At 46.4% G+C, this 14,875-nt stretch overlaps 1 protein-coding gene across 1 annotated transcript in view; it reads left to right on the top strand.

The window, feature by feature from the left end:
• LOC144607549 (solute carrier family 15 member 1-like) overlaps positions 1-14,875 on the top strand; it is a 69,698-nt gene that overhangs the window by 30,747 nt on the left and 24,076 nt on the right. The window contains exons 8-13 of the mRNA XM_078424447.1: positions 1,509-1,599; positions 3,721-3,798; positions 6,674-6,756; positions 8,597-8,689; positions 10,641-10,808; positions 12,961-13,049. Coding sequence (XP_078280573.1) covers positions 1,509-1,599; positions 3,721-3,798; positions 6,674-6,756; positions 8,597-8,689; positions 10,641-10,808; positions 12,961-13,049 — 602 coding nt within the window. The remainder of the gene's footprint in view (positions 1-1,508; positions 1,600-3,720; positions 3,799-6,673; positions 6,757-8,596; positions 8,690-10,640; positions 10,809-12,960; positions 13,050-14,875) is intronic.

Here is a 14,875-nt window from a genome sequence, read left to right as displayed (position 1 = left end):
TGTAAGAAAGGTTGTGAAGACAAGCATGGGAACTATAGACTAGTGAGCCTGTCATCTGTTCGAGGCATGTTACTGGAGAGGATTCAGAGGAATAGTATATAAACATTTGCAAAGGCAGGGATTGATTAGGGATAAATCGGCATGGTTTTGTGCATGGAAGATTGTTGTTCATGAATTTGATTAAGTTTGAGAAGTAACAAAAATGTTTGGCCGGGCCAAAGATGGATCATGGACATATGGACTTCACCAAGGCCTTTGATAATGTTGGTCATGGAAGGCTGCTCTGGAAGGTTAGATCGCACAGTATCCAGGGAGAGCTAGCTAATTGGGTACAGAATTGGGAGTATTGTGTGTAATTCTAGTTACCCCATTACACTAACAACATGGATGCTTTGGAGGGGTGAAGAGGAGGTTTACCACAATGCTGCCTGGATTAGAAGGTGTTTGCTATGAAGAGCATTTGGATGAACTTGGGTTGTTTTCTCTGGAACGTGGGAGGATGTGGGTAGACCTGTTAGAAGTGTACAAAACATGAAAGGCATTGATAGAATAGACTGTCAGTACATTTTTCCCAGTGTTAAAACTGGAAGGAGTAGCTTCAAGGTGAAGGGGAGAAAGTTTAAAGGAGATGCACAGTGTAAGTTTTTTATGCAGAGTATTGGGTGCCTGGAATGCACTGCCACATGTGGTGGGAGGCAAGTATGAGAGTGAGGAGAAAAGAACTGCAGATGCTTGTTTAAATTGAAGATAGACATAAAATGCTGGATTAACTCAGCGGGACAGGAATAGGTACCAACTTTGTCACTCCCAAATATGGGACAAGGTGACATCACGCCCCACGTGACCTCACCCAGCCAACGGCCATGTGCTCCCGCTCTATCAATGGCGGCCGCCCGGGCCGGGAAGCGGGTTGCTACGCAACCTCAGTTAGGCGAACACACTCGGGCCTGCTCCCCGAACACACTCCGTTGCCTACACTGTCCCGGCCTACAGCGGCCCGCGGGCCTAATACAGGACAAGGGCGGTCTCGTACAGGACAAACCAAATTAGCCCAAAATACGGGATGTTCCGGCTAATACAGGACATTTAGCAACCCTAGGGACAGGTAGCATCTCTGGAGAGAAGGAATGGGTGACTTTGCAGGTCGAGACCTTTCCTCAGACTAAAGATATAAGAGTGGTATTTAAGAGATTTTTAGGCAGGCACATATATGTTGTACTTTTCTCTGTTCTATGTTCTACATGCAGGTTGAGGAGATTAGCTTAGCTAGGCAGTTGCGGAGGGCAGTGTGTGGTGTGGGGGAGAAGGTGTGGGGAGAAGGCGTGGGGAGAAGGGGTGGGGGGCAGTGTAGGGGGCAGTGTGGGAGGAGTGCAGGGGGGTGTCAAGTGCATAGAACAATGCAGGGGGGAGATGTGAGGGGAGCTGTAGGGGGAGGTGTGAAGGAAGGTGCAAAGAGTGGTGTGGTAGGAAGTGTGACATTACTAACAGAGTTTGTTTCTTGTTTGCAGGAGAAACAATACTGGACGTACTTTTCACTTTTCTACTTTTCTGTAAATCTGGCATTTTTAATTTCCGGGATTTGTGTACCGCTTTTGAGAGGTGAGGAATCTTGTCGGTCGAGGCGGTGAACCTGTGACGGGGCGGGAAAGGCAGCTGTGGGTGAGGTCACACTGGGCTGGCTTTGTGCTCAGTCCTGCCTGGGGCAAGTGGCAGGTGTAGGGAATATTGAGAGTGGGAACAAGTCAAGTTGATTGCACTGCCATCGGTCAATGCCTGAAGTCCCTGCAAGTCTAGGTGTTACTCTGAGCAGGAATCCAAATAAGTAGAGACATTGCCAGCGAGAGCAGTCTCTATTACACACAGAGGCCTGCTGATAGAAGTCCCCATCGTGGTCATTAGTGAGTAGGTAACGTAGTCTGAAGCAGGGTATCGACCCAAAACATCACCCATTCCTTCTCTCCAGAGATGCTGCCTGTCCTGCTGAGTTACTCCAGCATTTTGTGTCTACCTTTGGTTTAAACCAGCATCTGCAGTTCCTTCCTACACACATGATCTTTAGTGAGGCTGTGATGAAGGAATCTTTATATTGCAATGTACTCCACAACAGTGAACTTATTGAGATCTAGTTGTGTCAAAGCAGCTTCCAGTGATATCTGATCAATGTTGCTTGGCCTGTACTATAGATTTAAGCCGATTCTGATCTGTGTCTGTGACTTCAAGCAATATCTTCCAATGGTAGCTGATCTGTCCTGATAGCCTGCAGTTTCATTATCATATCATATCATATCATCATATCATATCATATATATACAGCCGGAAACAGGCCTTTTCGGCCCACCAAGTCCGTGCCGCCCAGTGATCCCCGTACATTAACACTATCCTACACCCACTAGGGACAATTTTTTATTTATTTTTACATTTTACCCAGCCAATTAACCTACATACCTGTACGTCTTTGGAGTGTGGGAGGAAACCGAAGATCTCGGAGAAAACCCACGCAGGTCACGGGGAGAACGTACAAAGTCCTTACAGTGCAGCACCCGTAGTCAGGATCGAACCTGAGTCTCCGGCGCTGCATTCGCTGTAAAGCAGCAACTCTACCGCTGCGCTACCGTGCCTCATTGAGAGTGCTTCATTCACTCCCAGTGATACCTGCATGTTGCAGTGACTCACAGTGATAATCAATCTGCTCCAGCGTTATCTAATCATTTCCCCTAATTTCTAGTGATATCTGACCCGTCTCACCAGCTTCCAGTGATATGTGGTCCATTCTACTGCTTTGCAGTGATATTTGAATCTCAGTTACCTTGAATGTTATCTGAGATGAGACCACGTCCTTGAGTACTATTTGATGTGCTCCATTTTCTTCCAGTGATATCTACTCTCTCTCAGAGGCATCCTGTGATATATAAGACCCAATATCTTTGACCATCCCTGACATCCAGCAGCCCTCCTTACCCGCCAACCCCAGGTATCTCCCAAAGAGATGCGTAACACTACCTTGGATTCCCCTAGGGAAATATGGTGAAATATTCCCAATATTTTCCCATACATAATAACTTGCTATGGTATATGCGCATATTTAATTCATTCTGGATATCATCTTTCGTGCTCTCTTCAGATGAAATATTTCTTTGCCCCAAAGGTTAACAGTATTTGGAATCTTTCATTCTAGAAGACTGAATGCCTAATATCTGAGTATTCAAATCAGAGATCAATAGATTTGTGGTAACAAAGGAAATTACGGGATATGGAGATAGAAAAAGAAAGTTTGACCATCAATCCAGATTAATGTCAGCTAATATTTTATTGAATCATGGAGAAAATGCAAAGGTTCAGATAGTCTATTTCTGTTCCTAGTTTTTATGTTACCACATTGCTCCTCAGTTTAATCTTTACATGCCCTGGCCTGGCCTGACCACTAGGTATGTGACATATATACTAACACGTGATGTACCTTTTTGCCTTACCACTGGGTTCTGGAGTCTCACAAATGTGTTTTTTTTTGTAATATCTGTGTATAACAGTTTGGTAAAGGCACAATGATGTATGATGTCAGTACATACACCATAACACGTGCACATTACTGCCTGGTCACTGGTCCTGTTATCTAACTGTAATGCAGCAACATCTGAGTGATGGACATCACACTGTACATGTAGAACTGGGAGAAGTGAAAGTAGTTAGTTATAATGAACAATTCCTTGTCTCTACTTACAGCGGATGTCCAGTGTCTCAATGCAGACTGCTACCCCCTTGCATTTGGAGTTTGTGCTCTAGCCGTATTGGTGGCTTTAGGTAAGTTTCACCTTTTCTTGATCTATTTTTAGTGGGCAAAGTGCTGAACCTGCACAGTAAGATCTGGCAATATTTCCATGTTTTCTTACAACAATAGAAGCCAGCCAGTTGGCCCGATGAGTTTGTGCTGGATGACAGATGAGTTCCATCCCTGCACCAATTTCACCTGTAAACTCCTCACTCCACTTTCACATCAATTCCATCATCCATCTGCCCTCGGGGCAATTTATACCAACCTATTAGCAAAGTCCTTAGTATGTGGTGTCTCAAGTGGTCACACAGTGATGTGCAAACTCCACACATCATAGGTTAGGTTTGAACCTGCATCAATGGAGCTGTGAGGCAGCAGGTCTATTATCTACACTATTGTGCTACCTTGTACACAGTGCCACCTTCATCGGAACCGGATACTAGAAGAGAAACAGATTATTTTCATCTCATTCTCCACAAAGCACGAGGCAAGCTGTTTGACTTTCTGCCTTTCTTTCAATGTTAGCAGTGGTTCTTTTCTTCCTCCTCAGATTTCATCTTCCCTATCAATGTTCAGCTCTAGTGAAGGATTAACAGGCTGCCGAGAGACCTCTTGGCTTCCTATTGTAATTTTAAAGTTCTACCACATGCTGCCCTGTATTCTTGCAATCTCAACGTTACGTTGTGTTGTGGGCCAGGATGCAAGATTCAATGGGGAAGTAAGTTCCTGCTTCCTGATTATTTTCTTTTGGCTTTCATGCAGTGGCTTCTCCAAGTGATATACAAGCAAGGCTACACAGGTAATCTGTGCAATGTTGAGAGTGGTGGTGAGTGAGGATGGGGAATGGGGGCTTCTCCCTGCTTCCAGTAGATGAAAATGTCTCATCTATCATCAGGGCAATGGCTTCAGGACATAGAGTGATACAATTACACTGCACAGTAATTGTGCTGTTCAGCCTGAAACATTGTCATTTCACCCTCTGTGAAAAATATGCTCTCACGTCTCCCTGAAATCTTTCCTCTTTCATTTTAACCTATGCCCTATACATTTAGACTTTCCAACCCTGTGAACGAAACTGTGACCATCCATCTTATCTCTGCCGCTCGTGATTTTATGTACTCTATAACCTCTCAGACTTCCTTAGCTCCAGGAAAAACAATTCCAGCTGATCTAGTCTCCCGGGTCCTGGCGACATACTTGCGATTCTTGACTGCACCCTCTCGAGCTTAATCACATCCATCCTATCTGGCATCCAGAACTACACACAATATTCCAAGTGTGGGCTCACCAATGCCTTGTGCAGCTGTAACACGATGCCCAAAGACTTGTACTCAATGTTCCGACTGATGAAGGCCTTCTCCACCACACTGTCCACCTTCAGGGAGCAATGTACTTGTACTCACTGTTTCACAACATTCACCAGGTCCCTGTCATTCACTGTGTATGTGCCTAGGTCTGGTTTAACTTCCCAAATTGCATCGCTTTCACTTGTTAACTTCCATCTGCCATTCTCTTGCCCACTTTCTCAGCACTGATGCTAGTGGAACACCATTGGTCACAGGCCTCCAATCTGAAAAACAATTCTCCACTGCCACCCTCTGACACTTATCACTAAGCGAATTTTGTATCCAATTGACTAGCTTATCCTAGATCCCACATTATTAAACCTTGTAGACCAGCCTACCATGCTGGAGTTTGACAAGACCTTATTAAAAGAGTGTTTGAATTTAAGGCATCTTTTACAAAGACAGGAGTATTGCACCAGAGCCGTTGGTCTCTCTGTTGAGGTCTGGATTTCTAGCTGAATGTTAAACGTCCCACTGTGTTCTAGTCTCCGGCGACTATACCTCTCTGGCCAGTAGTCCAAGACTTTCAGCTGCCTTGGTGCTGCTGGGTCTGTTACTCCTGAGCCTGAGACCCACTTATCTCTTTTGTATTATCTGGTCAAAATCTATCTTTAAAAGGTGTCCCAATAGAAAGAAATAAAGAGTTTACAGCCAGAAGGGAAAGTTAGAAGGGTGATGAAAATCCTGTTGTGAGATAAAGTTCAAGAACAATATTGAAGAAATACAAAAAAAATGGCAAAAGTAAATGAGAGGAGGAGAAGCCAAGTATTATGAAAATATGAGGGCTAGGTGATGGGATGATATTGATATTAGTTTATTATCATGTGTACAGTGAAAACCTTTTGCATGCTATCCAGGTAAAAAAAAGTCCACATATGATTACAATTACAAGCCATACACGAGGCCAACAGGTGGTGCAAAGAGAAAGGAAACAGAGTGCAGAATAGAGTGTTACAGCCACAGAGAAAGTGCAGATTAAAAAAAGTGCAAGGACTAAAATGAGGTAGAATGGAATATAGGAAATACATCCCTCAGCTTTTGATGGATCTGTTCAAGAGTCTGATAGGAGGAGTTTGTCCTTGAATCTGGTGATATGTGCTTTCAAGCTTCTGTATGTTCTGCTCGATGGTAGCGAGAAGAGGGAATGACCGGCTGAGAGTGGTACTTCCTTATGTTGGCTGCTGGGCTACTGTCTCGAGGCAAAGTGAAGTGTAGATGGAGTCAATGGCGGTGGGAGGGGAGTTGTGGGTGAAGGCTGGTTTGTGAGATGAAGTGACCTGATGATGTGAGGTTTTATGACTAATCTATGGTTGAATGGGGCACGACTGGCCCGAGACAGATCAAGGGAGAAGCTATCTTAATTTAACTGTATCGATAGTTAATGTCGGGAGGGAACAGGCCCAGCATCTGCACAGGAGAAGGTAGTGCAGGCTCTTGAGAAATGTAATCTGCAGCATTGACCTTGGGTCAGTCAGGTAAAGAGTGGGGAATATTTCAGATGTGACACAATCTGATTGAGTGACTTGAGAGAAAGAATGCTCAATGCCTTGTTTTTCAGTGTTCTTTGGAGTCGGCACATCCAGGTACAAGATCCACCCACCATCTGGAAACCTGTTCTGCAAAGTCTTCTCTGCCACAGTGGTAAGTGATGCACTGTGCAACAAGGTGTGGCCTCCTGACCAGTGGAAAAGGGAGAGAGCTCACTAGCTTTAGAAAATAGTCAGTTAATTATTATTGAATTTCAGAACACCTGTAGCAAGGCAAATGTGCAGTGAGTTATTGTAATTAATTAATTTATTATGATTTATTGTAATTAATTAATTTATTGTAATTAATTAATTTATTGTAATTAATTAATTTATTGTAATTAATTTATTAGCCATGTATGTAAAGATACAAGGAATTTGATTTGCCAACTATGATGGAAGGCATAGTGACTCCTTTTCTCCCGTGGCCGGGGCAATCGAAACTTCCACCGTCGGGGCGATCGAAACTCCCGTGCTCCTGCAGTTGGAGCTCCCACAGTCGATCCCTAACAAAGGGACTGCCAGCTCCGCGATGTTAAAGCCGCAGTGCAGACGGAGATACGATGAAAAAGTTGCATCTCCGTCGAGGAAAGAGATAAAAAAGGTTTTCCCCCAACCTTCCCCCCCCCCCCCCCCCCCCCCCCCCATCCCCACATAATACAAAAACTAAAAGTACACTAAAAACATACAAGTAAACACAGGCCAAAACAGCAAAAGAAGAAAACGACGAGACAGGCTGTTGGCGAGGCTGCTGTGTACGGCGCCACCCGGTGGCGTTACATACTAATTTTCCATTTGGGAACTTCAGCTCAATGCTGGCTGAGATGGATGGGATCAGAAATTACTACAATTCTCTGGGTAACTGGGTCCTAAATAAAGAGTAGGAGTTCTCTCATTGGGCACAAACTTGTTGATCTGGTTCTGTCTTGGCTATCCAAGAAAACAGTCCCTCCATCAAAGGTAGATGATTGCCTAAGTGTATATTATCCACTGGATACACAGCAAGATCTCACTATTTTCCTCAACAGCATCTCCCAACCTTTGAACCTCCACTGTGTAAAATAAGAGCATGCAAACCCACACCTTTCAAATTTACCTGCAAGATGCACAGAATCTTGTCTGGGGCATAAATTGCCTCTCCTTTATCACTGCTGGATAAAAAGCCAGGGGGTCGCCTTGTCACAACCCTTTGGGATAATATTTACTCCACTCATGGCCACAGTTCCAGAAGCAGCCTTCTCAGCACCGAAACAGCCCTTCCCAGGTCAGGCAGAGGCTCACCAACCTACTTTACTGAATTTGGTGCTCATGATGTGGCCACCTCTACATTTATGAAACCATAAATGTATAAACCAGGGAGTCTCTTGCTCTGGACCGTCCAACCTGGCGTAGCAAGCTCGCCACAGGAGCCCGTTCAGCAGAGAACAGACGCACTGCAGAGGCCCAGAGGAAACGCACCGCGCGCAAGGTCCGGGCTACCTCCACTTCCACTGCAGCAGTCATCCACTTGTGTCCTACGTGTGGGCATGCCTTCCGGGCCCGGATTGGCCTCACCAGTCACTTCCGGACCCACAGTCACCAATCCTCCAACTGAAAGTGAAATCATGGTCATCTTCGAACCCAAAGGACGAACAACAACATATGAAACCAAGCATAGACTCGGCTACCTTTTTGAGCTTGTGAAATTGCATCAAAAGTCTAGAAAAAGATGGAGATAAGCTTCCTGTAAATAGAAGAGTGCAGAGAAGATTGCTTGCATGTGTCACACATAAAGCAAATTATATTTAGCTAATGCACCATTGATCAAGTTGCACTTCCAATCTCTTTGATGAGCCCCAGACCATCTATGGTAACCATGCTGTGAATCCCATATCATTCTCATGGATAATGCGATAGGCACCCATCTATTGCCTGACTGCTCAATGTATTAAACATGTCCTGTTTGGGTTATTCAGAGCGCCCTCAAAAACAAGATCAAGTGGCTCAGGAATAAGAAGAAAGAGAAGGCCAGGGAGCATTGGTTGGACTGGGCCGACCCACAGTATGAGGTAGGTAACCGCGTGTAATAGCCAATGCAATGACTTGCCAAGGTAGGTCTACTGATGTCCATACCTTGCACGGCAGTGTAGGGAACTTGGTCAAACTGTATCTTCCCCAGTGTCGGTGTTCTCAACTCAACTGCATTGAATGATAGGTCTTTAGATTCCAGGCTCAGGTGTATTGAATGATTGGTAGTGCAAGTGTATAATGTAGCAGATATTAGTGATGGAGCCAAGTTCTCCTGGGATTTGATATCTTTTACAAAAGCATTTAAAATTCTGCTGGGGGTTGGTGGTTGATGGGATGGAGGGAGGGTACAATATCACCCAGTGAATGTATTAATATTAAACAACCATTGTTTTCCACTTATTTTGTTAACGACCTGCCCTGAACGTGGACAGTGGACCCTCTCTGTTGCTGATTCTGTCTCACCCCATACCTGAAAATGGATACCCAGCAGGACGTTTTGAAAATTCACCTCATTATCTTCCTAAAGTTGTATTTGGTCACTGCATCATTCCAATTCTCACTGCTTCCTGTCAATGTGCAATCAGAATGGGTGGGCTGGGATTGATGGAGGATATGCCACATTTTATTAACTCAAACTCAGAAGGTTATGAGATCATTCCCCCTCCAGGATACAACTGACAATTCAGTAAAGTCCTGAGGGTACATTTGCAGCTTAAAACACTAAACCGAGATCCTTTCTACCCCATTGTCAAGGATTCCATGACATTTGCTCAATGAAGATCAGGGAGATTCTCCCTGGAGCTGCAGACTCTATTTATTCCTCAGTCAATGTGACAGAAAAAGATTGGTTCTTATCATAACTGTTAATGGGAACTTACTGAATGCAAATTGGAGGCAGTGTTTCAATGGATTATACACTGTGTGGCCACCCAGTGGTTTGGGACACGCTGAAGTAGTGCACGACCAGCTAAATGCAAATTGTGAACTGATCAAAGAAAGTAAACATAAGAAAATAACTGCAGATGATGGTACAAATCAAAGGTATTTATTCACAAAATGCTGGAGTAACTCAGCAGGTCAGGCAGCATCTCAGGAGAGAAGGAATGGGTGACGTTTCGGGTCTCGACCCGAAACGTCACCCATTCCTTCTCTCCTGAGATGCTGCCTGACCTGCTGAGTTACTCCAGCATTTTGTGAAAGAAAGTAAACATGCAATTGCTGCAGGTGCAGAAGATGGCAAGTGGTATATTGGGCTTTGTAGTGAGAGGATTCAAGTGTAGAAGTAGGGATGACTTATTGCAATTGTACAGGACCTAGGTGAGCCCACAACATGAATAATGTGTGCATTTCTGATGAATATACAGCAGAATTTCACCAGATTGATCTCTGAGATGACAGGGCTGATGTATGAAGAGAACTTGGGATGACAAGGATTGTATTTGCTGGAGATTAGAAGGATAACAGGAGACTTAATTGGACTTTTAAAATCCTGACACGACTGGACAGATTTGATGCAGGAAGGATGTTGCTGATGTCAGGGAGTCCAGGACTAAGAATCACACTATAAGGATAGGAGTTGGCCACGGATGAGAAGAAATGTCTTGACCCAGAGTGTGGTGAACCTATGTAATGCTCAAGCGCAGAAAACGCAGAGGCCAAGTTATTGAATTATATTGGAAGGATTTAGATAGAAGTTGTTCTTGAGGCTAAAGGCATCAGGAATGTGGAGATAAATTAGGATATGGGCACTATTCAGCCGTGATGCTGAATTGCAGAGCAAGCCTGAAGGGCTGAATGGCCTCCTTCTGCTTCCATTTTCTACATTTCTGTTTCTATCCAGATTCACCAAAATTGTAATTCCCCACGGGAATAAATTGCATCGGTATATCAATTGCACCGATTACATTTAACATCTGAACCATTTTCATCAATCAATAGAAATGACGGATTGATATTACATTTGCTGCTCGAACTGTTTTTGTGTTTCAGCGAGATCTCATCATTGATGCCAAGCAGCTATACAACTTGTTGGTGTTATACCCGCTGATGCCAATGTACTGGGCACTTTATGAGCAACAGGGCTCACGGTGGACTCTACAGGCCCAGGAGATGGAGCTTAGCATGGGATCACTCAGACTGAAACCTGAGCAGCTACAGGTACAGGGACCGCAGACCATTCAGTGGCGACAGGGTCTAGAAGGCGAGGTGGTGGAGGGAATGGGAACAATGTTTTGGTTGCTGCTTGGGAGGCTGTCAGGGTGTTGGGCCATTGCATTTACAGGGACATTTATACCCCAGACATTGTCTGGGCACTGAAGGTAAAGTGGCAGAGAATATCACAGATCAGTTTTAGGTTGCTTTATCAAAGGGCTGACACACGAACACCTTGAATCTTATCGTCAAAGCAAAGAGAGGCAGTGAGTGGGACATGAAATCAGATCGGCTGAAGTTTTTTTCCCTTAGAATAGAAATGGCTGAAGGAAAATTGTACTGTATGAAATTGTGAGGAGCCGAGATAGGGAGTTTCCATTTACTGCTTGCCAGTGCAGGAGGCAAATAAACGGGGCTGGGAACTAATGTAGTTGGTGCATGGATTGGTGTGGAGAGGAGGGATTTCTTATTTGCCCAAAGGGCATTGGGAATATGGAGCTTACTGTTTGAAATAGTGAACCCCCCAGTGGGGGAGGGGTGTGAACATGTCAGTGGGGGAGGGGCATGGACCTGACAGTGGGGGAGGGGCATGAACCTGACAGTGGGGGAGGGGCATGAACCTGTGGGGGAGGGGCATGAACCTGACAGTGGGGGAGGGGTGAGAACCCGTCAGTGGGGGAGGGGCATGAACCTGTCAGTGGGGGAGGGGCATGAACCTGTCAGTGGGGGAGGGGCATGAACCTCAGTGGGGGAGGGGTGAGAACCCATCAGTGGGGGAGGGGTGTGAACCTGACAGTGGGGGAGGGGTGTGAACCTGACAGTGGGGGAGGGGTGAGAACCCGTCAGTGGGGGAGGGGCATGAACCTGTCAGTGGGGGAGGGGTGTGAACCTGACAGTGGGGGAGGGGCATGAACCCGTCAGTGGGGGAGGGGCGTGAACCCATCAGTGGGGGAGGGGTATGATCCCCTCAGTGGGGGAGGGGCATGAACCTGACAGTGGGGGAGGGGCATGAACCTGACAGTGCGGGACGGGCATGAACCCGTCAGTGGGGGAGGGGCATGAACCTGACAGTGGGGGAGGGGCGTGAACATGACAGTGGGGGAGGGGCATAAACCTGACAGTGGGGGAGGGGCATGAACCTGTCAGTGGGGGAGGGGCGTGAACCCATCAGTGGGGGAGGGGCATGAACCTGTCAGTGGGGAAGGGGCATGAACCTGACAGTGGGGGAGGGGTGTGAACCCGTCAGTGGGGGAGGGGTGTGAACCTGACAGTGGGGGAGGGACGTGAACCTGACAGTGGGGGAGGGGCATGAACCCATCAGTGGGGGAGGGGCATGAACCTGACAGTGAGGAAGGGGCATGAACCCATCAGTGGGGAAGGGGCGTGAACCCGTCAGTGGGGGAGGGGCATGAACCTGTCAGTGGGGGAGGGGCATGAACCCGTCAGTGGGGGAGGGGCATGAACCTGACAGTGGGGGAGGGGCATGAACATGACAGTGGGGGAGGGGCATGAACCTGTCAGTGGGGGAGGGGCATGAACCTGTCATTGGGGAGGGGCGTGAACCTGTCATTGGGGAGGGGCGTGAACCTTTCAGTGCGTGAGTGGGTTGAACCGCAGAATCAGTGGAGGAGGGGCGTAAACCTGGACGTGAGTGGGAAGGCGGTCAGAACCAAAGATAATAGAGCAGAGCAAGATAGACCACTCGACCCTAAAAACTGTAGCACGTCATGGCACCATTTTAGCAGGCAGAAACTTGCAGAAACATTTAAAAAGAAAAATAACAAGAATCTGTGAATTGATAGATGAGATATATTCTGCATTTTAATGGCACCATCACACATACTGTTCCCCCAACACACTGATTACACTGCGAGAGGCATAGCGAACGGTGGGGTTTGCCTACTAAAATGGCGGACGTTCCGCTCCTTTGCGGACTGCACTTCAGTATAGGCGATTTCGACGGAGTGGTTCATCTTGCTCCTCTAGTATCTTTGGTCAGAACGTCCAAGTCACAGGGAGGTGAGGTGAAGCCTTGGGTCGTTGAGGAAGGGAGGCAGCCTTTGTTATCCAGGAGCAGGGTCTTGTTATCCCCGCAGTGGACAGGGGCTGTTCTGAGTTGCATCCCTCCCTTTACTTCCACGTCTCTACTCTGTTCCAGACCCTGAACCTGTTCTTTGTGCTGTTCCTGTTGCCGCTATTTGAAGGAGTCATCTATCCTCAGTTTGAGAAGATCAACTTGCTGCTTCGGTAAGAACCTCGTGTCTCTGCTTCACCCCTCTCACCTCAACCCATGGCAATATCTCAACAAATGACCATCTCATCACAGGGTGCAACCTTCTTACCTCCTGAAGCCTGGGCTCCTGGGCTCCTTTGGAAACTCATTCAGCTGAACCACACTGTATCAGGGCAACTCTTGTAATGCCTTAACATAGGTTTGGTGACTTTTCTCATAAGAGTGCATCTCTCAACTACTCTTGCATGCAAGGTTCTGTCCCTAACTGGGATATTGAGGGAGTGGCTCCCTTTATATGGTGAGAATGTTAATGGAATACTGCACATTGTGGATTACAGGGCTGGCCCTCTCCCACCTCCCAATCCCTCTTCCACTACTAGCCACCTTGACCCACATGAGATAGGCCAACCCTCGCCAGCCACCACCACCAATCCCATCCCCAAATCCATATGGTCAACTAACCCTCCCTTAAAGCTAACCATTCCTCCCCAACACCTGAATGTAAAGCCCGACTTCTCCAGCCAACTTGTCTTCCCAACAATGCAAATGAAGACATCACAATTCTTCACTCTCTGGGGGACGATTATGGATTGCCAATAAATGCCCAGATCCCGGAAAACAATCCAAACAATGCCGGAAACACCACTGACCATCAGTCAGCAGAAAGCATACATGCTTTAGGCTCTTCTCCATCAGCCCTGTGCTTGTCAGCAGCTGTGAGTCGTAGTTTAGTTGATTATTTTCACATATACCAAGGAACTGTGAAAGGCTTTTGTTTGCGTGCTGTCCAGCCAAAGACCATACATAAACACTCTCACACCATCCACAGTGCACAGATAAAGGGTACAACATTTAGTGCAAAATATCTAATACAAAAGGGTCACCTTACAACATTCTGGGGCTACATAGCTTGCTTTAGACCATACTGTCACACCTCAAGTGGCCAGCAATTGGCATACATATTGAGGAACGATAGTGAAGGCACCATCGACTGCCAGTAATGTGTATCCACGCAGACAGAGGGCGGCAGATTCATCGTGCTGCTTGGGGCCTTGGTCCTGCTCCAGGAGGTGGCAGTAGCATCCTAGTAATCTACAAGAGTAGATCCTGGTAGAGTGAATGTTAGTCCCACAGCCCCTTTCAACAGCGGAATCCAGGACTGTGTTAGCAGTGATCTGGGATCTGATGCAGAAATCCAGGACCTCCAATGGGCCTGACATCAGTCTGAAGAAGGGTCTCGACCCGAAACATCACCCATTCCTTCTCTCCAGAGATGTTGCCTGTCCTGCTGAGTTACTCCAGCATTTTGTGTCTACCTGGTATTCCACAGGGGATGGGTGCTGGGCTCATGGTTGTTTGTCATGTACATTAACAATTTCAATGAGAATAAAGATGTCACGATGCGTCTCATTTCCGATGACACCAGAATTGGTGGTGGAGTGGAACAGTGAAGAAGTTTGTGTGAGGTTGCAGCAGGATCTAGATCAACTGGGAAAGTGGGCAAAGAAATGGCAGATGGAATTTAACTCAGATAAGTGTAATATGATGCATTTTGGGAAGTTAAACCAGGACAGAACATGCCCAGCGAATGGCAGGGGCCTGGGGAATGTCGTTGAATAGAGAGACTTTGGGGTACTAGTATATAATTCCCTGACATGGGCAATACAGGTAGACAGGGTGGTGAAGAAAGCATATGGTGGTGACGTATGTGAGTTGGAATGCCATGTTACAGTTGTATGAAATGCTAGTTCAACCACATTTGGCGTATTGCGTGTTGTTCTGCTCTTCAAACTATAGGAAAGACGTGATTAAGCTAGAAAGTGTGGAAAATATACACAAG

The sequence above is a fragment of the Rhinoraja longicauda genome, chromosome 29, assembly GCF_053455715.1.
Source record: "Rhinoraja longicauda isolate Sanriku21f chromosome 29, sRhiLon1.1, whole genome shotgun sequence".
In the NCBI taxonomy this organism is placed as follows: domain Eukaryota; kingdom Metazoa; phylum Chordata; class Chondrichthyes; order Rajiformes; family Arhynchobatidae; genus Rhinoraja; species Rhinoraja longicauda.
This window is presented reverse-complemented; position numbering and strand designations above follow the sequence as displayed.